A 27,617-nucleotide genomic window follows, 5' to 3' on the forward strand; every position below is an offset into this window, starting at 1 on the left:
GATAATAAAGAAACACACTTTTTGCTTGGTTTAACAGCAATACCAAGATAGTAGTCTGCATATGTAATGCTTTCCATCTGTGATTCCTAAGGCTTTTAACAAAGGTAATTATTTCTGATAATATTCCTGTGAGGTAGATAAACGTAATTCTGAAAATACTAATGACTGAGAAATGAAGGTGCCCATTAATCTAATCTGTATAATGGAGATCAGCAAGTTTAGAATTCAGATTTTGATTTAAGTACATTATCTAACAATTTACTATTTTCCAGGTATCAGGATAGGATAATATTTTCTCTAATTCATTAGTAACACTGTATGCTTATAATAAAGAAGCATTCTTTAAAAATGAGAAGACAGTAAAGACCTCAGTAATAATGAATGTTCCATATGTAAATGTTAATATCAGCTCTGTTGAAATCTTAGGTTCCTTGTAAAATTTTAATGGTATCTAAAAGAATATACATAGTGTGAACAGAGAAAAGAGGTGATAATAATGTTGATCACAATTCTGTGAAATTGTTCTCACTAGTAATAAGGTCAGATGGCGAGTTGAATATATGGAACAGGAAAGAAATTTCCCAACTTCCAGTCTGTTTGGGGCAGAACTGAACAGAATGCAGGGCCCAGATTTAGCAAAACACTTTAATATTATACTGTCTTTCGAATATTTTGCTTAAGGATTTTAATGTGCAAACTTTAAGTGATGTATCATATAAACACACAATTTATCATATAAAGACCAGAAGGAAGACTTCATGTCAAATATAGAATTAAAACTCCAAGATTCGTGATGCCTAGTACTATTTGATGGATGAATTGATGAAAAAGGAAAATTAGAATGAAACTTGGTAGATCGCTCAGTTAGTGGTGCTATTTTAATCTACGGTTTAATCTAAATTTGTTTTAGTTTAACAATTCACCATCCCCAGTATTAACTGCATTTGATGTTGATGGCTAGCGCTTTCTAAGTCACATCACATTTTCAGTGGAACAGCCGTTTAATGTAAGCAGGAGAGGGTCAGTGCTAAGTCAACTATATATTAAGATTATATAAAAGAGAGAACATGATTTCTTTTTAAAATTTTGTTCTTTCCATTTTTAAAACAATTTTATTGGAGTATAGTTGATTTACAATGTTGTATTAGTTTCAGGAATACAGCAAAGTGAATCAGTTATACATATACATATATCCATTCTTTTTCAGATTCTTTTTCCATATAGGTTATTACAGAATATTGAGTAGAGTTCCCTGTGCTATACACTAGGTCCTTACTAGTTTCTCCCAATTTTTTAATTTCAAGTTTATAACTCCAAACTATTGTATTTATTCCTTTTGTCCTAACAAGTATGAGAACAAAATGACCTCCTCCCTATTTTTTTAGATTACTCACAAGAATTAGGGGGAAAGTGCAGGGGGCACCTTTAATAAATAAAAATGTGTGAATGAAAAACAGCTAGTTCTGAGAAATGACCAACCACTCCTTGTGAGTTAATCATCTTAATTATTTATGACATCAAAGCTGGAAGGTCGAAGCTTGCACTTAATTTTTATATGCCGCTTTCTGAATTTACATCAAAATCCTGGGCAATAAACCTTATTTTTTTTCAAGCTGAGGATTGCAAGTAGATGATTACACTATTAAACCACCCCTATAATTGCAGTGTGCTGAGTGGCCTGGGCTGTAGCTGTCAGGAGAGACTCAGGAGAGAGCTGGTTCCCTCCATGCAGATCTCGTGCTTGCTTGTGTGGACGTAGCTGACAGACTCAGTGGATGACGACGTGACATGAATATTCATGATCCAAAACAAAGCTTTAGCCTCAAGGGTCATCTTTTTATATTATTTCTCTTCTTGTTAATTTTTTTTTGCTTAAATGCATCTACAATATTTTTACATATCTTGATAGAAAATGTATTATCACACAGTCTTATGTGAGAGGGTTTTTTGTTTTGTTTTTATAAACTAAGGATTTAACCAAAAGGGTCTCATCTTGAATTATTTCACTCAGAAGCTGCAATGAACAAAAGACATTATTGGTCTCAAAAGTAATCCATTGGTGAATATTTTCATCTTGTTATAGGATGGAAAATACGGTTAAACTACCTAATCTTGTCTACAAATTATAAACCTAGTCCTCTACAGAAGGACTGACATCAGAATGAAGACGACTGGTTCTTATGTATGTCTATCATATTTTATATTCTCCAGTCTATTTGCTGCTTTACTAATACATAAATTGGTTGGTTGGTTCGAGATGGGGAAGAATGGCATTTAGGAGCTGGAGAGACAGATGCGCTACGATTTGAAAAGCATTTAGAGCTATCATTCACACTGTAGGAAACCAAATACAAATTGAGACTTGATAACTTGAGCATCACTTCAAGTCGGAGCTGCTCTTCCTTGATTTTTGCTTTTGAATGCTGCTTTCATAGAAATAAAGTCAGTAGTAAAAGAAAAACAAGCCGCTGGTTTGCTCTTTGATGGATTCTGACATTTTCTTACACTTACTGACTGTCTCAGTTCTGATGAAATTTTGGGAAATGCAAAGCACTTCAATTCCAGAATATTGGGAATACCCCAATATTGTCTCTAACATGTTCAGTGTTTGGGAAAGTCTCTTTCTTTCCTTTGTGATTGTTTTTGCCTGCGTTATATCCTTCATAACTGAGTATAAAGTAACATACTGAGTATAAAATACCATAACATTGATTTGGCCATCACTTTATGTTACATACTTAGGGTAATTTGGATTTTGTTCATGATTGGAAGGAAAATATTCCCAATTAGTCTTTACTTTCATTTTGCCTCTCATTTACCCATGCCTTAAGATATTTCCTTCTTATCAGTCTTTTGGAATTGCTCCCACTAAAATGATTTACTGCGGCCCTAAGTACCTTACTTGAGCAAAGTAACAAAATAAACACAACTGGGGCAAATATATTTGAGAAACTTGAGAATGTGACCTAAAGGAATAAAAGGGGACCATTAGAACAAGGAGGGATTGCTTTTGATAGCAAAATTGCCTTCATATTCAAAGGAACTACTCCTATGTTTCTTGGTTACTAGATCCATTTTCACTCCTTACTTGTGGTTAAGATTTGAGACCGTGTGTGTGACACCATGATCAAGAGGGGCCAACCTTGACAATCACGTCAAGCTGGAGAAGATGTGAAAATATGATCACAGGAAATTTTCAGAAGTCACTTGTGAAGACTGAGGACATTTTTTTTTAGTCTTAATAATTTTAAACATTGGAAATTGATTTAATATCTAAGCTGTTATGCTAATTTCTATGCAAAATATTTTCTGATGAAACTGGATTTTCTGTTTGAAAGCTAGTTTTCATGCATGATTTCGTAACTGATTTGATCTTGATTTGTTCTTCAAAAGGTAAGAAACAACATGCATACTTTCAGAGCCCCTGACTAATTTGGTCTGTATGATGCAAAAACACAAGTTTTTATTGCCCAGAATTTACCAAGATAAACAAATTAATTTCAGCAATCTTACTTTGCTTCTACGGAATTTCCCCCAAATAAATGAAAAATAGACTCAGAATATTGACTCACAGATCACCTGGTATTTTCCTTTTGAGCATAGCGCATAGAAGTATGCTATTAACTTCAGACCCAAATGGTAGAGTTAATATTTTCCACAATTTATCCCTTGTTTAGCATCAGACTGGACCATAAACTCTCAACCTCCACGTGCCAACTTTAGTGCCAAAATACATAGTTCTGTTTACTGCTTTCTGCCTTTCCAGCTATACCAGGGCTTTGCTGATAGCTGTTGACACTAAATGAGCCAGGTGTGCCTTAGGAGGGTAACTAGATTGCTGCTCAAGCATTGGCCCCAGAGTGGCTGCACTATGGCTTCCATTTTTTCTTAAGTTATTTTATTGAAGTGTAGTTGATTTACAATGCTGTGTTAATTTCTGCTATACAACAAAGTGATTCAGTTATACATATATATATATATATATATATATATATATATATATATATTCCTTTTCATATTCTTTTCCATTATGGTTTATCGCAGGATACTGAATATAGTTCCCTGTGTTCTACAGTAGGACCTTGTTGTTTATCCATTCTATATATAGTAGTTTGCATCTGCTAATCCCAAGTAGCTTCCATTTTTAATCCACTCTGATCATGAACTCTTTATTATAAGGTATGGTACAGCTTATTTTATTTTATCTACTTACATTCTGACCCTGCCATTGTGAATTAGTCAGTTTCTCAACTCTTTTTTTCACTTATTTTTAAAAGCATTTTTTAAGGTTGGGTAGCTTCTTCAGATGGCTAATGTCAGTTGCTCTGTGCTTTTTATTCCCTTAATTTACAAGGGTCAATATTATCTCCATAATATGTGATCATTTTACAGCAACACCAGTATGCCCTGTTGGACCACCATAATGGTGGTCCCAAAAGCTGTATCCTGGGCAGGATATATAGTACGGTTGCATTTAGACACTTCTGCTTCAGGATCGTAATGGTGAATGGGATAAAAGAAGAGGAGCTGAGAGGCAACAAAAACTTAGCCTTGTGTATGAAAACAGACTAGTTCTTTTTCAAAGCAGTAATGAAAGCCACCTTCTCCTTCTTCTTTCTTCTTGCTCTTGACCTCACGGTAGTAAAATGAACCCCTGAACTCTGCAGAGACACAAAGTTGAGTTCAATCATTCTGTAAAGGGCACAAATTACTAGGTAGATATATCAGGGAGGTTCCGGATTCCCTAAGGCAGTTGTGCTGAGTGAATTTACTCTGTTTTTCCCAGGCTTGAAGAACACAGACTTCTTTTTGATAACTTCATTCTGTGATGTTAGTCAAATCGGGGCTTGGAGACAGGAGATAGCCCACAAGAGCCCATTCTGGGACTCCAATTCAATCATCAGAAGAGAGACGTGAGTGGCTCCTAAGTTTAGGAAAGCCACACTTAAAATATCCTTCATTGGACTTCCCTGGTGGCACAGTGGTTGAGAGTTCGCCTGCCGATTCAGGGGACACTGGTTCGTGCCCCGGTCCGGGAAGATCCCACATGCCGCGGAGCGGCTAGGCCCGTGAGCCATGGCCGCTGAGCCTGCGCGTCCGCAGCCTGTGCTCCGCAACGGGAGAGGCCACAACAGTGAGAGGCCCGCATAACGCAAAAAAAAAAAAAAAAAAAAATCCTTCATAAGGCTGATCTTGTGGCATTTCAAAGCCTTCCTCTTAAATATATCCCATAGGCTTTTTGATCATTATTTCTACAGTGCTATTTATAACATGCAAGTGCTAAAACAAGTATAAGCACATGTTTGAATTATAAACCCTAGTGGATAGGAGGAAGCACTAATCCTAGTGCACTTTGACAGTGTTAGAAATGCCAAGAGCCCAGGTAAAGGGCTTCTGCTCTCTGCAACTATTGTCTTCTTCCAAGCCTTGGAAAAACATCTCTTAACTGTCTTTTGGGGAAAGTGTAATCTGGCTTTTTGTGAAAGGATGGTACAATAGATTCATCCAGAAGGTTGAAGAATTTTTTTTTTTAAATAAATTTAGTTTTGGCTGTGTTGGGTCTTCGTTGCTGCGCGCAGGCTTTCTCTAGTTGCGGCGAGCCGGGGCTACTCTTCAGTTCGGTGCGCAGGCTTCTCATTGTGGTGGCTTCTCTTGTTGCGGAGCATGGGCTCTAGGTGTGCGGACTTCATAAGTTGTGGCATGTGGGCTCAGTAGTTGTGGCGCTCAGCCTTATTTGCTCCTTGACATGTGGGATCTTCCTGGACCAGGGCTTAAACCCATGTCCCCTGCATTGGAAGGCAGATTCTTAATCACTGCTCCACCAGGGAAGTCCATGAAGAATTCTTATAATCTAAAAATACAGGTACAAAATCTAAGTAAATTTTTTTAAAAGGAAATTTGTCTAGAGTACTATGAATTGTCTAAAAAATAAGTAATAAAATTATCAGAGGTGTTTATAGTAATTATTTTAAATGACTACATTAAAATGTTTTTATTTCATTTGTACATTATGGCCTTGAAAGATAATGTCTTCAGGGCATCATTTGTATGATACTAAGAGTAAATTAGGTTGAAAGTTATCACCCAAAAAGCAGAGTCTCTAGCCTGCTGTAAGGTGGTGACGGATGAGGCTGTCAGATAGGGTAGCAGATTACTGGGCAGATTATAGAATTTTGCTTTTTACAGTGATCTTTTACATTTTGACAAATTCTTCTCTGTTTTGAGATGATTTAAACATACAGTTATGAAGCAGATCAGAGCTTCTAAATCTAAGTTGAAAATTGTCACTGCTGCCAGGAGTACAAGTATTTTGCCGTGAACGTGTACATAAATAAATGGGAGAACTACGTACATGCTTGAAAGCATTTGCTTCCTGGCAGTCTCTTCTGGAGAGGTAAAGCAATAAAGAGGAGAGAAAGTTGGGAAAGCTAAATTCTTGCCCAAATGTCCTCCTTCTCTTGCTCTGTAATTTTTGAGTCTGTTTCTTCTGTCTGAGTTTCTCATCACTGGAGTGGAAGTTCCATACAGGCAGGGATCACCATCTGTTTTTTTCACCAGTATGTCCAATCATTTAGAAAGTGCCTGGCATATAGTAGGCGCTTGGTTTATATTTATCGAATAAGTAAATCCTTGAAATGAGATGTATCATAGCACCTCTCTGTATTTGGCTTGAGAGTTTTATGGAGGAAAAATGAGATAAATGAACTTGAACCCCTTGAAAGAATATTCTTATATAAATCCAAAGTGATGCTGTATTCACTTTTCCTTCATTGCTTATACAGCCTTCCAAATAGAAATCATCTTTGGTCTACAAATAACAAATTTTGGGAGGATGTGGAGAAAAGGGAACCCTTGTACACTTTTGATGGGAATGTAAATTGGTGCAGCTACTATGGAAAACAATACGGAAGTTTCTCAAAAAAAAACCTAAAAATAGAACTACCATATGAACTGGGTATATATCCAAAAAAACCAAAAACACTAATTCGTAAAGATACATGCACCCCAATGTTTATAGCAGCTTTATTTATAATAGCCAAGGTATGGAAACATCCTAAGTGTCCATCAACAGATGAATGGATAAAGAAGCCGTGGTATATATATATGATGGAATACTAGTCAGCCATAAAAAAGAACAAAATGTTGCCATTTGCAGCAACATGGATGGACTTGGAGGGCATTATGCTAAGTGAAATAAGTCAGACAGAGAAAGATAAATACCATATGATATCACTTGTATGTGGAATCTAAAAAATACAGCAAATTAGTGAATATAATATAAAAGAAGCAGACTCACAAATATAGAGAACAAACCAGTGGTTGCCAGTGGGGAAGGGGGGAGGGACAATAAAAGGATGGGAGAGTGGGAGGTATAAACTATTGAGTGTAAAATGGGTGCAAGGATGTATTGTACAACGCAGGGAATATAGCCAATATTTTGAAAGAACTGTAAATGGGAAGAAACCTTTAAAAAGTATATAAAAATAAAACATTTTTTAAAAAGAGATATACAACCCCCCCAAAAAAAAGTCATCTTTGGAGTCTGCAGCAGTTGACATCTACCAGAAGCAATGTGACACCAAATCTCAGCCTTGTTCAGCTCCCTTAGCATGACCTCAGCTCTCTACTGTGAAATGATGGTTAAAAGACTGGGCTCTTGAATACTGAATCCCAGTTTCACCACTACTTATGTGACCTTGGCCATGTTATTTAATCTTTGGTGGATTGGTTTCCTCAAATGGAGACATGGGTAATTTCAACACAAGGAGTTATAAGGATAAGATGAGATAATTCATGTAAAGTTCTCTGCACAGTCCATAAATGTTAGCTCATATATGTATTTTTTTACGTCCAGAGAGTCCATTGTTTCTTTCTGTCTCTTTCATTCATTTCTTTCTTCATGAAAGAAATAGCTCCAATTCTGTAAGACTGGGTTACTTCACTACAAAAGAAAAAGACTGGGCTAGATGATGTCTAGCATGTCTTCCAACTCCAAAAGGTCAGGATTATAACGTGTAGCTCTCTTTTCCCTCAAATACAGTGTGTATCTCAACCTTCCATGGTGCTCTGTGCATCTTGATTTCCCTGTAACTAGTAATAAAGGTTCTGATATATCTCATGACGTTTTCAATTTTCTCAATGTATACTTGGATTAAAATCCCACTGTCTGTAATGTTATTTATTGGATTTTTCATCAAATGAAAGCTTGGTTAGATTTAGGTTATAAAAATACCTAAATGGTGCCTTTGAGCCTTTTTTGGTGTACATTTTTACTGCTTTTTGGAATTTTCTAAAATTTAGAAACAGACATGTTTTTCATGCCAGATGCCTTCCATATCAAAATAAGAGCCAAAGCGTTTGTAGTATGTGTCTTTTCTGATTATAGTATGCTACGGCTCATGTGAAAACCATAAAAGTAAAACTTAAAAGGTTAGGGGAAATGAGAAATTAAATTGTGCCACTGATCCACAGACTACTGGCAACTTTCCTAAAAGTTTGCTTAGACTACCATTATAGAAGGACTTAAAAGTCTACTCTGCCACAGCTGGAAGAAAATAGAGGAAAGGAAAGAGAAATCGGTGCCAACTCTGAGAGACCACATTTTTAGTGTCTCCCAGCCAGAAAAGGTTGACCATAGATTGGAGATCATCGAGTGGCAATTTCTAATTCTTCGCCTCTTCTGAAGACTGCTGCCCTGGCTGCAGTTCACTGAACTGTCTCTTTCCCTTTCAGCTTCCTCCATCCTTAAAAGGGAGAAGCGGCTGAGGACGAAGAATGTACATTTCAGTTGTGTCACCGTGTACTACTTCACCAGGAGGCAGGGCTTCACGAGCGTGCCCAGCCAAGGCGGCAGCACCCTGGGCATGTCTAGCCGTCACAACAGCGTGCGCCAGTACACCCTGGGCGAATTTGCCAGAGAGCAGGAGAGGCTCCACCGCGAGATGCTGAGAGAACACCTCAGGGAGGAAAAACTGAATTCTTTAAAGCTAAAGGTAAAAAAACCTTAGACGCTCACTTTTTTTTTTGCCAAACCCCCATCCTTACCTCACTTTGGTTGCATTAACCATTTTCATATTTAGATCCACAGATTAAACTGGGCATTTTCCACAACAGACTGTCTGCTGAGGCTTTTTTAAAGCAAAAACAGTACGGTCGCCTGAAAACAGTGTGGAAAACTTACCTGACATTGTTTACTTATTCATCCTATGAATATTTCTTTAGATCCTAGACCCTGTGCTTGGGCTGGGACTATGTAGTAGGAAACATAGATGTGATTCCTTTTCTCCTGGGATTTACGTATCAATAGGAAAGATAAATATTAATCGTGTAGACAAAATAAAACCACATCTTCGTGAAGTGCTATGAAGGGGAGTTGCAAAGTGCTATGAAAGTAAGTAACAGGGAATTGATGTGGTCCAGAGGTCAAGGAAGGTTTCCTCAAGGAAGTGATGGTTGAACTGAAATCTGCACAGATAGACAGGAAGTGTTGGCGAGAGTGGTTCAGGCGGCAGGGAGAGCTGGAGCTGCCTCATGGCAGGAGGAATCACGGTGAGCGCACAGAGCTAACATGGCTGGAGCAGAGTTGAAGAAAGTAGAATAATGCGGGGGGGGGGTGGCGGTTGGGCTTTGTAAGTCTGGTTCAGGCATTTTTTCCCTCTTCATCCTGATGCCATCAGAAGTCGTACAGGAGTCTTAAGCATGGGGTTGGGGGTGGCAGGGCAATGTGATTCAGTTCATGCTATGATGTGAGGATAGTTTCGGGGCAGGGGCAGCCATGTTGGGGGAGCTTATGGAGTCAGACCAGGTAAGAGGCTATTACAGTGGTCCAGGAGAGAGATGATGGTAGGTTAGATTAGACTGATGGTAGAGAGAGGAAGAGAGATGGACAGAGGGAGTAATTTAGGAAATAAAATCGACAGTCCTTGATGATGGGTTGGATTAGGAAGGGAAAGAGGGGGACTGTCAAGAATGACTCCTGAATTTCTGGCTTGCAAAACTAAATGGGTTGTGGGTGATATTACTTTTCTCAATAACGAGGATATGACAACGAATCCAGGAAGAGAAGCAGGTTCAGGCCGGGGGTGGGTGGGGTGGGGGCAGTGCCGTGGTGGTTATATAATGAGATCATTTTTGGAGATACTGCTTTTGAGAGGCTTTTGAGTTATCAAAGTGATGTCTGGGAGAGGTCCAGGTGGAGATAACTATGGTTGTGCCACCTTAGAGATTAAGTGGAGAGAAACACAGCTCAGAAAACCTTTTCCTCAACCGGAGACACTCTTTATGTTTGTATTGAGCCATCAGCCTATCAACATGTAGAAAGTGCTCTCCCATCATTATCTAATGAAAAAGGAAATCTTTCTTAGGAAATCCAGAGTGCTAAACATAAGGGATCACTGGTTAAATAGCAGAAGCACCATAAGCACATCTGTGTTACCTGTACCTTTAGTTTCCAGTATGAAGTCAGTTGGCAGAGGTGTGATGTGTGTTTCAAAACACCTTGTTTTTATGTATTTTGCAATGTATGCATGTGCTTTGTACCCAATTTACAAGAAGGCAGTTGCTTAAATGAAGCTAGACACAACCTAGCCTAAAGTGTGCCTTATATTTTCTTTGGTCGTATTTTTGACAGATTTCAATGAAAGTCTCTTCAGATTGTTTGGTAGCAAGACACTGTTACTGTTGTTCTCCATGATTGCTTTGTATGTAGCCTAATTTAATGATAATGCTCAGATTTGCTTTTGAAATCCACCCTCCGCCTTTCTAACCCGCTGCAAATCAACTCTACCCCCTACCCAAAGGGTGAAATCATTCTCCAGATTCAAATATTGGCAGAACAATAGCGATGGCTGCTCTTCATTAAGTGATTTTTATTTGCCAGGCATCTTATAAACATTATTTAACCCTAACAAAACCCCACTGGTAGGTAAATTATGAGACCATGTGTACAGTCAAAGAAGAAGAAGCACAAAGATGTTAAGTAACTGGCTCACTCAATAGAAAACTGGTTTTGTTATCCTGTTCCTTACTATTCTAAAATTAATTGATTATTCCCTATAGGCATTGGGAAAGACAGTCTCTGTACCTATAGGGAGTTGTCCCTTTCTGGGGTTTGGTACTGTGTGCAGTGGTTTTTTAACAGCTGGGGGACTGTAATTCTATCTGAGAGAAGATTTATTGTGGTGACCTTTGAAGCACATTGTACATTCCATGACTATTAGGGGGAGCTACACACCTGCAGGGTCCTTCCTCCATACCAGGCAATGATATATTCTGATACTATAATTTGTATTCAGTTACTTCTACCCTTTTATTTTTAACAAGCTAAAGAAGAAGCAAAAAAGAGGCTTCTATTATTGATTCACTTTTGTCATTGTGCTTAGTTTTGGAAGTTGGGAAGACATTCATCCGAGTGGGTGTCATGTCTTGGTTTGTCATTGATAACCGAAAACATGCAGCTTTCCCTTTTGGTGAAGATATAAACAAAAGGCATTAGGACATCATCACTCCTTCCAAATGAATATCAAGCAAAAAGATAATGGGTGATCTGATCTAAGATAAAGGTGATCTGATCTAAGCCTCACTGTACTGAAAGTATTCAAAAACTCGGAAACACATGTCACATAAAACGAATGAAAGATCACGGCAATGTGGACTCACTGGCTAAAAAAATCTGAGGGGAATTAACGAAGGAAAACATATATTTTAATTGTGATTCCTCTAGTGTATTAACTTTCATGAGTTTTTAAATATCATTGACTATGCTTGTCTAAGGTTTAACTACCCCAAATCTAACATTAGCTATCCAAAAACATTACCTATCCAAAAATTTCACTCTGATACTTGAAATTTCACTTTTAATGTGACGTTTGTTTTGAAATATACCTCTGGCATAAGCAACGAAATGTGACTAAATTGATTCCATTTTTTGGCTGGAGCAGCAAGAGAGGGTCAGTAGCTGAGAGAGGGGTCCAAAGAGGAAAGGGAGGATTATTAAAGACAAACTTTGCCAGTTCGGTTTTGCCTGGAGTTGGCCCTCTGTGGGTGACAGCGAACTGCCCATTGAGTAAGGAAAGAGAAGGCAGCATCTGACAAAAAACACTTTCCAAAGCTCTCAGCACCAAACTTTTTCCTAAGCCCTTGCTAGGAAACTCATTGGACTTGGAACTGGGTAGTTTCCTTCCTACTTACTTCAGAATCAACAGCCCCAGAAGAGTAAGAAGTTTCTCTTTCCATTCTACCTGTGCGTCTTTCCAGGGTGTCTCTCTAGGTTCTAAATAGTGAGCCCATTTATACAACAACACCTCCTCCCATGGGGCCTTCATAGTGAAAGGTTAGTAAAAAGAACACAGACACGCATCTTGATGTTTCTTGATGTTTCTTTGGAAACAAAATAAGATAGAAATTTAGCTCTTCATTGTAAAATGTCTTCTTATTTAGTGATTCATCTCTTAATCAAATTATGAGTTAAATATATTAAGAAATAATATATGCAATTAGATTTGTAGAACAAATCCAATTTTATTTGGGGGGTTCAAGTGTGTCTTTTTTGTTGTTGGCATTGGTGTTCCAAACATTGCCTAGAAACAATAGAGAAAGCTTATTGAATAAAGTGCATGTTTCTAGAAGAAATAACTAGCTTTAGATTTCTAAATTACAGCACACAGTACTTTTTCCCTGTCAAGCCCATTCAGACATGTTGTACTCTTCACAGTAATCAATGCAGTCATCTTAATACTATACTTTTTTCCAAATTAAGTACTTAGATTTCATCATCTGCACCACATTGTTGAACAATTACATTAGACTTTATTCCCATTTCACATGGGTCTGTAAAATGCATTAGGGGGCTATTTATATGTTTCAAAAAAGCCTTGGCATTCGAATTGCCTCTGGGGTTATATCTTACTGGATTCTACTACCTTGGTGTAGGAAATGTGCCTTAGTTTTCACAGCTTTCACTGGACTCTCTTTCTCAATGTTTTTTCAACATTGATTGTTTTTCCTCTCCTTTCTGAGATCAAGCCTTTCTCTACTCTTGTACCATTTCCAGAGGCTTTCCAAAGTTATACAGTTTTCTCATGTGTCCCTTGACTAATGCTTGGTTGTTTGCTGTCTTTCTTCATAAAAAAAGTTACCAGATGGTGACTCTTCCTTTAAGGAGCAACCTTGAAAATATCTCTATCTAAATCTCCTTCGCCCCAAATCTTAGATTTATGACTGTGTGTTATTCATTTAGAAATTTACCTGTACAATATTATAATTCTTCCTCTTCACCCCCAGCCCTGCCCCTTGTATCCTCTTAAGAGTCTTGTGATTTAACTAACCTACAGGTAGAGTTCTTAAATACCTAGGAGATAGGAGGGATTAGAGGTTTGTGAGAGGTGGTTGACACCGAATATCTCTAACCTATAGTTTCAAAATTTGGGGATGTGGTTTTAACTATTTCCTTATACCACAGTTCTTATTAGACGGGTCAGAATCTGCTGATCTTGGTAGTCTTAAGCTCCACTTATTCCTACAGAACTTCTTTGTCAGCCTCTGTAGAGATTACTCAGGAGCATACGTAGCACCAGTGCTTCCAGAATGCAACCCTCAGTGGAGGCCTGCTCCAACACTGAATGCAAAACTTTGATTTCCATTTGCCATGTCACATGTACAGCCTATTTTGACAAGAACAGAGAAGACACACCTAACCAAAGTGATGCATCCTGAGAGACTGGGCTTCAGCCCTGAGCAAATGCAATATATTTAAGAATAGGTTCTTTCAAAATATTGCTGGCATTTTCATTTAAATGGAAAACTAAAGCATATGTAATCACATCTCTACATTCTTCCTGTACAGTAAACATTGATCTTCTCATTGAGGAGAAATCTGTTGAACTGATTCTGCTGATTAAAATATGGGGTTCATGCAGCGGTGTGCTGTAGCCAGCTTGTAAAAATTCTTCACTAAAGAGGATTGTCTCATCTCTTCCCCATGGTAGCTCAAAATCACCCATGATGGGAGTATTCACACCGTGCGACTTGCCAAACACAAAACTAACAGCACAATTAGACAAACAAATTCGACAACAAATTAGAAACACCCCTCCCTTTTTTTTTCAGAGACCCAGTTGTTAAATATTTATCAGCCACACTCTTGGATTCATTTAGCTTATTAGCTGCTGCTAAAAGAGACAAAGTTTGTCTGAACCAGAAGGGAGGATAAAGGAATGTATGAAAAATTTATATGTCTTATTGTTGATATTATCATCTTTTCTGGTGACTTTTGGGGTGATATGTAAACCAAAGACTCATTGTAAATTCAGGTTGTTGAAATATTTATTAGCTGACAAAACAACCTAACATTTCAAGGACGTGATTAATCTGGTTCCAATTTGCCACCTGCAATTAACAACTAATGAGCCAAAGAATTATACTATAAGATTTGTCTGAATGTCAAAATGATATGAATGTTTTACTTCAGTTTGCCAGAGACCTTAATGACCAGGTTATCGATCCAGCTCGTAGCATGTAACCAGGAATTCCTTTCGTCAAATACATATGCAGATTTGTATATCCAGCCTCTTACTATACATCTCTGGCAACCCAAAGCACACTGATTTTTAAAAAATTTTATTGTAGCATAGTTGATTATGGTTACCAAAGAGGAAAAGGGGGGAGGGATAAATTAGGAGGTTGGGATTAACATATATACACTACTATATATAAAAGCACACTGCTTTTTGAGAAAGCCAATTCCATTTTGTAGCTGTAACTTGTTAGAAAGCTCTTCTTTCTGGTGATCAAACTGCTATCATCTAATTATACCTTTTGACCCTAATTCTGGCCTCTAAGGACGTAGACTAAATCTTGTCCCAGTTCTCCAAACTCCAAGTGTTTGAAAGCAGTGTTGATGGACACGCAACTATTTGATAATAGGCTATATGGATGGGCTCCATGTGTCTCTGTTCTATAAGATTAAACATCCCTAGTTCTTTTCACTAATCCTGCTGTTTTTCAGACACTTTATGGCCTTGGTTACCTTCTTGTGGATATAATGCTATTTATTTATGTCCACCTCAAAATATGGTACTTGATCTGGACATTGTACTCCTAGTGAGATTTGTTCAGTATGTTACATTACATTCTCCCAAGTTGTGGATACTCTATCCACAGTATACACTAAAGGTACAGTAGCTTTCTGGACCTTAATCAATTTTTTTGTTCATATTATGCTGGTGGTAAGTAAAACAACAACAACAAACAAAAAACAAGCAAGCAAACACACAAAACCCAGGTAAATCAGGTCTGCATCATTACATAACTTAAAACATTTTAACATCTCCTGGGCAAGAATCCTCTTCAGCGCTAGACATGGTGTACAGAGAAGGATCAATAAAGTTTTGTTTTCTATTTTAATGAACCTAATCTTGTCATCTGAAGATGTGATTAGCCTGCCTTTTAGTTATCCATCCAATATATTATTTAAAAACTATATTTAACAAGACAGGGCCAAGTTCAGGATACCCTCTCAGAGTAGTGACCCTCAAGAGGAAAAGGGGGAGACTTTCCTGTCACCACCCCACAGCGACCTCCCTGGAGATTCCTTGCCAGGTGGGTCACTGCTGCCGATAGGATGTGTAGGTGCCACATCCCTCACTGGTGGTGCAAAGGAGCCGAGCATCGCTGTTCTTTGAAACATTTTCAACGTTTCAACTAACTAAAAATCCATGCATTCAACCATACCCTTATTAATCATCTTGTATTCCATCCTTCCATGTACAGAACATAAGAAATTTTGTCAGAGAATCTCAAGACTAGATCACTGGTTTTCTAATTATGTTCCGTGGGGTCAGGGCTCTGGGTGCCTCACTCTTGCTTTTGTCTGTTTTATATGTTAAGATTCTTCATGGGCTTTAATTTGACAAATGGACATTTTCTCCCTAGTGAGCCCAGGCAACAGTCACTGTTCCCTCTTTTCACATGTACAGACCATCTGTTTAAATCATCTTTTCTGGAATTTTATCTAGAATTAGCACTTTTTATTTTTATTTATTTTTGTTTTTAGTTTTCTTTTTTTTTTTTTGCGATACGCGGGCCTCTCACTGTTGTGGCCTCTCCTGTTGCGGAGCACAGGCTCCGGACGCGCAGGCTCAGCGGCCATGGCTCACGGGCCCAGCCGCTCTGCGGCATGTGGGATCTTCCCGCACCGGGGCACGAACCCGTGACCCCTGCATCGGCAGGCAGACTCTCAACCACTGCGCCACCAGGGAAGCCCTAGAATTAGCACTTTTTAAAATAATAATTCACTTGCATTTTGATTACCTTTTAATTCCTTTCCCTATGACTCTTCACAGATATTTGACTGAGCAATCATAACTTTAAGCTTTTTCATTGCTCTAAAACATGAATACCCTGGGCCTGAGTATTCTTACATAAAACAGCTGAGTACTCTTTCACTCTCTCCCACCTCTTGTTTTTACATGAAATCCTTCCTAGCTGTTTTCCCATTTCTTGTTTAAAGGTTTTTCTCCTTGATAGAGACTGTGGCATCAGACTAAGAAGTACATAATTCTACTTTGTGTCTTTGTACCTCCCCTCCCATTTTATTTGTCAATCATTTCCTCCTTCCCACTGCTTCTATAACTTGCTCATATATTTTATTGAACTTACCACGCTGTATCATATTTGTTACATGGTCATCTCCCCAGCAGAGTAGAAGCTACTTAGATGGAAGCACTGTTATACATGTGTAAACCCTGATACCTAATACAGCGGCTGGCAGCATAGCATAGTGATTAAGGATATTCATTCATTCATTCAAAAATATTTATTAATCAATTAGTATGAGGTTGCAGTTAACACAGTGCTGGAGACAGAATTATGAGCAAGACAGATATGGTCCTTGTTCTCAATGTATTCACAGTAGAATGAATGAGGGAGGTATACATAAAACCAATTACCAACACTAATATATTACTACAAAATTAGGCAGCATACTATGCTGATTAAACGCAGGCCAGGGTAAAAGAGTTAAAAGTCAGCTGAGGAAATCAAAAGTAACATTATTTCAACAGTGGTAGCTGTCACTTGGACCAGCTTCTTTTGCTGGCATATCTATTAGAAAGAACACCTCCGCAAGCCCACAAAATAAAAACTCAAAGGAAATGCTAACTGGTGAGAATGTCATATCTTCAGCTGGCTTCCTGTCTTCTTTTTTGAGCTCCTGTTCTCTGTATATGAGTCATATATTTTTTTATTTCTGAATGAGCTAATTATAAGGAAGCTTGTCTGCTCTTTGCCTCCTGCCCTGCAGTGCTGAGATCAGCTCTTAGAGCGTGGCTGCAACCATATCCTTTTCTTCCATACAGGTTTCCTATTACTCTAAGAATTTTCACTCCAAACTCGTCTCGTGAGCCTGGCTCAAGCTTTGGAGTCAAATAGACCTGAGTTTGATTCTCAGTGCAATCACTAATTATCTATGTAACTGGACGTTGGCAAATTATCTTCTCAAGGCTCCAGTTTTCTCCAAATACCATATTCTAATGCATATATATGGAATCTAAAAAAAAAAGAGAGAGAGAAATGGTACTGATGAACCTAGTTGCAGGGCAGGAATAAAGATGTAGACATAGAGAATGGACTTGAGGACACGGGGTGGGAGGGGGAAGCCGGGGCCAAGTGACAGTAGCATCGACATATATACACTACCGAATGTAAAACAGTTAGCTAGTGGGAAGGGAGATCAGCTCCATGCTTTGCGATGACCTAGGGGTGTGGGATAGGGAGAATGGGAGGGAGGCTCAAAGGGGAGGGGATATGGGGACATATGTATGCATGTGGCTGATTCACTTTGGTGTACAACAGAAACTAACACGGTATTGTGAGGCAATTATACTCCAATAAAGATCAATTTAAAAAAAAAGAAAAAAGCACTGTTGCAAAACAAAACCAAAAACAAAAGCTCCAGTTTTCTCAACTGTAAAAATACTTCCTAAGATTGTTTGCAAATCAGGTGAGATAATTTATATAAAGTATGGAGGGAGTTCAGTACCTGGTTTTCAGTATATGATAGCTTGGCCCACTCATTATACATATCATCATCATTATAATAGGCAGGAATCAGTGTTTGTGGAATTGAATTATTCTTTCACATTCTTGTTTCCACTGTCATTGTTACGTGTGTTAAGAACTTTGTAATAACCAGGAGATTTTATTACTAAGAGCACCTTTTAACCACTGAAGGGAAGTGTTTTTATTTCTGTGGGTTTTATTTTGTTTTGTTTTGTTTTCAGCATTATAGTCCATCCACATTTTCAGTATTGTTTCCCTCTCCATAATCATTTTGCACTAAATTAGTTTCTTCAAGCACTTAATTCATCAAAAAGTTCATCTTGTAGGAATTTACAGTGGAATATATCCACTACATGCTATAGCCAAAAAAAACCACAAAAGATTGAACGCTGAGTTGATAATCCCCTCCCCCGCCAACTCACTCACTCCCCCGCCTGACCTGGTACTTGATTCAGGATAGTCTGAGAATCACTCCGCCGATTCTGACAGTAATGTGTAATGTGTCCCATCCCGCACATGTATTTAGATGGGCAAAGGTTTTACTCTGTTGCGCTTTGGAAACTGTTTACTCATACGTAACAGTACATATCAGACAGATTTGCAAAAGTAAGATGTTTCAATTCTGTTTAAGAAAAGTTATAGTCCTTTCATTTGTAGAGTGAGTCTGGACAAGTTTACACAGTGGCTCAAGAACTAAGTCCTATCTTAAGTAGCATCATTGGAACAAAGCAAGTACACACACACACACACACACACACACACCTTAAGATACTTCCAATACAGTATAAATAAATGCACATATATGTGAGATAAATATAAAATAAGATAAGGATCATTAAATCAAATCATGAGTTAAGTCATTACTTTTCACCTGTAAAATGGCTAAGGCAGGGGAAGGGAGATGCTACTTTCTGAAAACCTAATGTTTATTTACTTTTTTGTTTTTTGCTTATGGATCAAGACAGGAAGGGATGCCACGAAAGTTCAGCCAGTCTGGCTAATTTGCAAGCCAACGAATGCATGCTCTGTCCCATCTCAGGCCTTTGAAGCTGTTGTTGCTCAGTGGGGAATACCTTCTGCCTCCACCTGTTCAGCTAACTGCTACTCCACCTTCAGATTCAAGCTTAGGTGTGAAAGTCTACCCTCCTCACCCCATTACCAGCCCCACCTCAAGGTGGCCCTCCTGCATGGTTTCAATGCCTTGTGTTCAAGCTCAGCTAGGAAATCCTTATAAATTGGATTAAAATTACTAGATTCCTCTTCTCTTTACTCTAATCCATTGATTTCAAGACCCATGTCTTGTGCACCAACACACTTAGAGCCTAATGTAAAATAAGCACAAAAGATTACTGAATATATATTCAATATATAAAAAGTATGTCTATATAATTATCAAGACAGTTAAGAACCCAAGCTGTAGAGTTAAATATTTAGGATTCTGATGTGGTACACACCTCACTGCTTATGATCTTGGACAAGTTATTTAGCATTCCTGTGCCTCAGTTTCCCCATCAGTTAAATGGGTAGAATGCTAATATCTACTTAATGAGATTTTTGTGATGGTCAATGAGTTAAACGCAGGTAAAGTGCTTGCAGCAGTGACACACAGATTCAGAACTGTTACTATTATCGCCTCATGTCTGATTCTCTCACCTTTCTTTCACCTCCAGCTCCAATCTCTCTTCTTTTCTCTTTCTCTCTCTCTCTCTCTCTCTCTCTCACACACACACACACACACACACACACACACACACAAGCAGGGTTGAAGGTCAGGATCCTTTGGTGGTCTCCTTAAACCACATTTTTGGCAAGCTTTGTTTGAGCTCTTGGAAAGGCAGTGATCTTTGGGAAAAGAACACTGAGATAGAAATGGTCCAAATCCCAGACTGGCTTCTAAGGAATCTACTTCAAAAGAGAGCATTCCTTTGAATATGCTGCTTACTCTGTATGTATTTATTTTGTAAACAAAATAGCTTGTTAGACACATTGAGGTTTAACTCCACATTACAGTCCCTGTACTGCATTAGGTACCATTGAAAACTTGGAATCTATCTGTTTTACACAGGGAAAAGCATGCTAAAATAGGGGTCAGGGAATTAGGTTCTATAAAAGCATGTCTTGGAGGGGACACAATTAATCTGAGCCTCAGTAATGCATAAAATAAGGAGGCTGTATTTGATGAACTAACATCTGAAAATTCAATGATTCTATTTTGAGATAGGAAGAAGACATTTATAGGTATCACTCATGTCAAAGAGACAAAATGTACAAAATAAATATTCTTGTGAAGATGGGCCAAGGGGTAAAGGAGTCAGCAAAAACAGATGAGGAAATCATGGAAGACTCCCTAGAGTTTGTTGTACAAGATCTTGAAAGCATGATGAACATGAGTTGATGGACAGAAATAGAGAGCTCATTGACTTATTGCCCCGTTGCTCTAATATAGAAAAATGCATTTGAAAATAATGTATGTAATACTCTGATTTAAAGGAGCATTGAAACTCGATAGGTTTGGTCTGCGTTTTAAAGGGGCAAAGGGGCATATCCTGGAGGAGAGGGCTGGGGAAGGACGTCCAAGGGGACAGCAGAGAATAGTATCTTTCAGTGATTATGTAACCAAACCAGAAACCGTGAGGACAAAGAGATAAGCCAATTAACCGGGTTGAACTAGAATATTTCCAGTCTTCACTAGAAATGGCAGAGATGATATTGGATAGATGAGGAGAAAACCTTGCCAGATCACTTCAATGATAATGTGAGATTTTTTTGAAAATCTAAATTAGGGCCCTTGTGGGTTCTTGAACAAGAGTAAGAACAGTATGTAGCTAGCTGTGTATCAAGGACTTTTAGATTCTTAATTGAATTTTTATTTAAAAATGAAACTGTTTATTGTAATTTAAGAGTGGGAATAAGAAATGCAGATTTTATTTCTAAGGACTCTTATATTTGTTTTTTTATGAGTGAAGAATTGTTTTATTGTATTTTTTTAATTTTTATTGAAATATGGTTGATTTACAATGTGTTAGTTTCAGGTATACAGCAAAGTGATTCAGTTTATATATATATATATATATATATATATACACACACACATACATATATATATGTAACTGAATATGTATATATATCTTCATATATATATGTATATATAGATATATCTTTTTCAGATTCTTTTCCATTATAGGTTATTACAAGATATTGAGTATAGTTCCCTGTGCTATATAGTAGGTCCTTGTTGTTTATCTATTTTGTATATAGTAGTGTGTATATTTTAATCCCAAACTCCTAATTTATCCCTCCCCTCCCCTTTCCCCTTTGGTAATCATAAATTTCCTTTCTGTCTGTGAGTCTGTTTCTCTTTTGTAAATAAGTTCATTTGTATCATGTTTTAGATTCCACATATAAGCAATTTCATATGATGTTTGTCTTTGTCTGACTTCACTTAGTATGATAATCTCTAGGTCTATCCACATTGCTACAAATGGCATTATTTCATCCTTTTTCATGGCTGAGTAATATTTCATCACATATATGTGTATGTATATATATGTGTGTGTGTGTGTGTGTGTTTATATATATCTTCTTTATCAATTCATCTGTCGATGACACCTAGGTCGCTTCCATGTCTTGGCTATTGTAAATAGTGCTGCTGTGAACACTGGGGTGCATGTATCTTTTCGAATTAGAGTTTTCTCCAGATATATGCCCAGGAGTGGGATCATACGGTATTGGAATAAGCATCATCTGTAGTTTATTTGAGATACAGTTGTTTCTTTTTCATTCTTAGGTACCATTTGGTTAGTCATGTTGCCTTAAAAATTGTCACGTTTTTAAATGTTTGCTGAAGTCTTACTTTTTGTTGATTTTTAGATTTCATGTATTATATGACAGCAACCATTATTTTTTAAAAAATCAAACCCTGTTGATATGAAATGAAGTTTTTTGTTGTTTTTGTGATGTTACCAGTTACTGTTAGTGGACATCACAGAAAAATGAAAACAGCTTAACCAATACATTTATAAAGAAATTCCAAGGAAGGAAATAAATTACAGATCACACCAAGAAACAAAACCCAATAAAAGGAAATGCCCAACTTTATAGGAACACAGATTTAAGCTCTGAAATATAAAAAAATACATAAATTAGTAGCTTTTGACAATGCATTTCAGGGACCCTTTGCAATATATTTTAATATACACTTGCTACTGTGTTGTTTCCTCTACCTGAGGGCAAAAATCAGTCTTCTGTTTGTTTTTCAATACATTCAGAGTTGTCCAGGTTGGGATTTTTGGTCAGTAATAAATATTCTTATCTAAATATAGGATTTTTCCTAGGAAGATAAGAAACTGATGTCTGGTGTCACCAGGGTATTTTAACTGTGTAATAACTGAATTGTTATTAAGATCAAAAGGTATAGTAATAATTGCAGTTAATGAAGTTCATGAAGTGATACATATAAAAGTTAAAGAATCAAAATAGCTTCCCTATCTAGAACTTCCTTGAATAATCTCTGAGTTTCTTCATTTATTCCTGTGCTGCTTCCCAGAATATAGTTCTTGCTTATATTCAGAGGAAATGTCTCTTTCTAAATGTTTTTTTATGAAGAAAATATATTATGTGGTGATATGGCAGTAAGAAGTGAAATACTGACTCAGGGTTTCCCGATGGATGAAATTAATTTAGAAAAGAAATATACACAGAAGCAGAAAAGTTATGGGTATGAGACACAGCCGTCCACAGGTGCTATTATGTGGAAGGTATTGCTCTGGGCAGTTTCCTATGAACTCCTTCGAGGGAGGAGTTCATTGTTTGGGTTGCCTGTTGGCAAGAGCCTGCCACGCTGCCCTCTGCTCCTTGTCTTACTGAGAGCACAGTGACCTAAGTGCGTCATATCAAGCTCTCGTTCATGGAACATTCTGTAGGGAAACCGTGTTTGTAATCCCAACAGCACAGGACAGCAAAACTTTACTTCCTAGTACATAGTTTCTCTGGAGCCCAAAAGACAGGGTTGTTATTTCAAGGACATGTTTGCTTATTTAGGTGGCAGTAGCTTCCGCTAAGATGGTATCACCTCTGAACAAGGACACATTTATTCCAACATCAAATCTGCCCATCACAAACTGAGTCTAACAATAGCTTTCACTGATGGGCATCTGTAACCTCTGGCCTTTTTCACATCGCGCAGGCTGAAAGCTCCAGCAACTATACCTCCTAACATTAAGAGGTTAAGAGTTCCAATTAACAAGTCTTGTGTCCATTTAAAAGCCTATCATTTTGATGCATTCATTTTCCTTCCTGTAATTTCTCTAAAGAGAAAAGTAAAAGGAAATGATTTGACTCACAAACATGTTCTTCATCCCTATGAATCATTTATTTTGTAACTGGAAGTTTATACCTCTTAATCTCCCACACCTATCCACAAACACTTATGGATTATGGGGACATAATGTTATATAATAGCTTCATTCTTACCAAGTGCAGAAGTAGGGATTTTAGACCCTGTCCGTGCTAAGTCTCTTCTTTGCTGCTTTGTCTTTCTAGATGACGAAGAATGGCACCGTGGAATCTGAAGAAGCTAGCACTCTTACAGTGGATGACATTTCTGATGATGATATCGATTTAGACAACACCGAGGTAGACGAGTACTTCTTTCTCCAACCCCTGCCAACAAAAAAACGGAGAGCACTGCTGCGGGCCTCTGGGGTGAAAAAGATTGATGTGGAGGAAAAGCATGAGCTACGAGCCATCCGCCTATCTCGAGAAGACTGTGGCTGTGACTGCCGGGTGTTCTGTGATCCAGAAACGTGTACCTGCAGCCTGGCAGGCATTAAGTGTCAGGTAAGGATTGGGATTTCAAGGAATCCGAAGGCATGACATTATACACCAACCCCTAAAGAAGCAGTTGTGTTCCATGTAATGGAGTTTCCCACACGTGGAGGAAAATTCTGGGGTAAGGCAAGACACATGATTCAAGAAGAGAGAAAAACTAATTCAATAACATTTAGGGGTATATGTAATATATATATATATATATATATATATATATATATGTGTGTGTGTGTGTGTGTATGTATGTATATGGTATAGTGTGAAAGGCAATCCAAGCTTCAGTTGTCAGTTGAAATTGTTTGCTCTTGGATTCATTTATTATGCAAACTTATTTTGTCTTCTTACAAGCATTCAGGGAGATCATGACATCCCTAACATTTAAAGTTTGTATTCTCTGATCCATCCATGGGGTGTAAAATGATGATTGCTTAGAAGTAGTGTAGATTAGTGGGAAAATTACTAGACTGGGATTTACGAAAACTGAGTTTTCCTCCTGGCTCTGCCTTTTGCCACGATGTGAAATTGGCAAGTCAGGTAAACTTACTGGGTTCAGTTTTCCCACTTCTAAAATGAATGGGCTGGGCTAGATCAGGGGTTGGGAAACGATAACTCACAGGTCAAATCTAGCCTGCCACCCTGTTCTTGTAAGTAAAGTTTTATTGAAGCACAGCCATGTATTTTGTGTGTGTTCACATGTTGCCCATAACTGCTTTCATACTTCTACAGCAGAGCTTGAGTAGTTGTCGCAGAGACTGTATGGCCCACAAAGGCTAAAATAATTATTCTCTGGCCTTTTTACAAAAAAAGAGCTTACCAACCCCTGAACTAGATGCTTCTCAGGTTCCTATCCATCCATATCATCGGTGCGCCATGATTAGTTAGGGGTTTTTATTGTATGCAGAAACTCAACTTTTTCAATAAGAGCCTCTCAGGCAGACAAAAGGAGAGGACAGTTCTTATCAGCTGAACAGTTGCTTGAGGTAGATTCACAGAAAATGGAATCACAGGTAAGAAAGTAGCTATAGATTCTGGCTCGACATCTGCTACTACTTTTTGTGGGGACCGGGATGACCGTGCTAGAATCTACTTTCTCCTTTCTTGCATGGGAAATACCCCATGCTTGGATAAGGTGGAAAGAAGGGCAAGTTCTTTCTGGTTGCCTGTGCTCTGGTCTGCATAAAGGTGGAATCTAAGCCAGCAAATATCTTCGGAGTCCCTTAGATTGCCCAGAATTCCACTCATCACCTGAGTGAAGAGCTCAGTCCAACACCACTTGCTGAACCTAATCACTCTATCTACAGAGTCCAAACCCTCGAATAATCATGGGATATTGATTAAATGAACATCTCCTTCTCTCCCGAAGCTTGTAGTCTAAGGGAGGGGTAGGGAAGGCCGGGGAGCCAGCAACTAAACAGAAATCCACCAGTCACCATCATGAATGTGCGTACACATCGCAGCCTGCAGTTGCATACGTGCGTCACCTACCAAGGAGCCAAAAGAATGAGAAGGTACACCAATGAGAGTGAATTATCACACTGCTTGATACTAAGGTGGTGTCAATCTGGACACCTTGGGCAGACAAGTTCATTTTATAATAAGCAAAGAAAAACTCCTGGCTAGAATGAGGAATGTCATGTAATTTAGACTAAAAATAGCAGGTGGGGATGAGGGCAGTAAGTTTATTTCAAACTGAGCCTGTGAGCTGGCATGCAGCAGAAAAAAAGGGAGCTTGGGGAAAGGACAGAAGCATTGAAAAAAATGGGAGCAAAATTAATGGGATGGAGAGAAGAGGGAAACGGAGAATGGCGACAGAAGTAAAGAAAGCACAGGAGGGATAAATGAACAAAACTACACACCATAACTCATTTTTATTTTGAGTATGGGTTTAAAATTAGGTTAACTCATGTTCTAAGCCTTCACTTCCCTTTTTGTTTCTGTCTGCAGTTTGATTGTCGTTTGTTCTGGCGTAAGTGGGTTTAAGTCATCCCAGATTTCAAAGGCTTTGCCCTGAGGTACTGGATTTTTATTTGATTTGTAAGAGTTCCAGGGGGCTAATCTGTGTTCTTCCCTCCAAGGTGGATCGAATGTCTTTCCCATGTGGCTGCACTAAAGAAGGATGTAGTAACACAGCAGGTAGAATTGAATTTAATCCTATCCGTGTCCGGACTCACTTTTTGCACACAATAATGAAACTTGAACTGGAGAAAAACCGAGAGCAGCAAATCCCCACGCTGAACGGCTGCCACGGGGAGATAAGTGCCCACAGTAGTTCCATGGGCCCTGTGGCTCACTCCGTCGGATATTCCATCGCAGACAATTTTGAGATTGAAACGGAACCCCAGGCTGCAGTGCTGCACCTGCAGTCGGCGGAGGAATTAGATTGCCAAGGAGAGGAAGAGGAGGACGGTAGCAGCTTCTGCAGCGGAGTCACGGACTCCAGCACCCAAAGCTTGGCCCCCAGCGAGTCAGACGAGGAGGAAGACGAGGACGACGAGGAGGAGGAGGAGGACGACGACGAGAAAGGGGACAGTTTCGTGGAAGCTTTGGGTCCCCATGCCGAAGGGGTCCCTCTTCCTTCCGTCCTTTGTTACTCCGATGGCACGGCCGTCCACGAAAGCCACGCGAAAAGCGCTCCCTTTTATGCCAACTCTTCTACCCTCTATTACCAAATAGACAGCCACATTCCAGGAACTCCCAACCAGATCCCCGAGAACTACTCGGAAAGAGAGACTGTCAAAAGCGGTGCCCTCTCGCTGGTGCCTTACGCCATGACCCCGGAGCAATTCGTGGACTATGCCCGACAAGCGGAAGAGGCGTACGGCGCCTCCCACTACCCAGCTGCCAACCCCTCTGTCATCGTTTGCTGCTCCTCTTCGGAAAACGACAGCGGTGTGCCCTGCAATAGCTTATATCCCGAACACAGGTCCAATCATCCTCAAGTGGAATTTCACTCATACTTGAAAGGCCCCTCCCAGGAAGGGTTTGGCTCTGCATTGAATGGGGACAGTCACATTTCAGAGCATCCTGCTGAAGATTCTTTGAGCCTCGCAGAAAAGAGCAGATTGCACGAAGAGTGCATCAAATCGCCCGTGGTGGAGACTGTCCCTGTTTAGTAGCTTAAGTTATTCTTGGACCAACTCTTCTCCTGTGCAAAGCACTGTATTTAATTGGATTTCCTGGGCTCATCGTGGTTTCAGCTGAGGACCAAGAAAACTTGGACCGTGGTGAATCTTCCAGACTGTATTTTGTTTTCTCCCTTCTAGCTACGTGACTGTGCCGTTGCACAAATGCAGTCTCTATGAGGGTTTTAAACGATTTCAGACTGTTTTGATAGAAAATGCTAATTTTAAAAAAGCATATCTCACAGTTGCCTACCTGTGAAACTGTGTGAAACCTGCCAAGCTGTGTAGATCAGAGCTCCAAGTTTTGGATTATCGGGCCTGTGCAAGATTGTTAACTAAGACTGGGAAATAATAAGATTTAGAGTCCTAATTTTCGATATATCTGAAGATGATGGTGACTTTTTAATGTAAAAGTAATTATTGTAAGAAAAAGATTTAATTGTTCCATGCGTATTTTATTTATGGTAGTTAGAAGTCATGTTTTGATGAAAACGAACAGCAGCATGTTCTTTTAAGCTGAAGACACATAGTTAGTACCACCGAGCATGCCCACATGGATTGCCTCTGGAATCCATTCACACTTTTATGATTGTGTCTGATCAAATTTGC

General features: G+C 38.7%; 1 protein-coding gene across 1 annotated transcript in view; it reads left to right on the forward strand.

Moving 5' to 3' along the window:
* Positions 1-26,999, forward strand: part of CSRNP3 (cysteine and serine rich nuclear protein 3) — a gene marked incomplete at both ends in the record, with an annotated part of 167,640 nt that extends 140,641 nt beyond the window's left edge. Inside the window, 3 exons of the mRNA XM_082841514.1 lie at positions 8,734-8,993; positions 23,599-23,895; positions 25,962-26,999. Coding sequence (XP_082697640.1) covers positions 8,734-8,993; positions 23,599-23,895; positions 25,962-26,999 — 1,595 coding nt within the window. The remainder of the gene's footprint in view (positions 1-8,733; positions 8,994-23,598; positions 23,896-25,961) is intronic.
* Positions 27,000-27,617: the final 618 nt, after the last annotated feature.

This window comes from Leucopleurus acutus (genome assembly GCF_964270905.1).
Source record: "Leucopleurus acutus genome assembly, chromosome: 6".
Taxonomy (NCBI): Eukaryota; Metazoa; Chordata; class Mammalia; order Artiodactyla; family Delphinidae; genus Leucopleurus; species Leucopleurus acutus.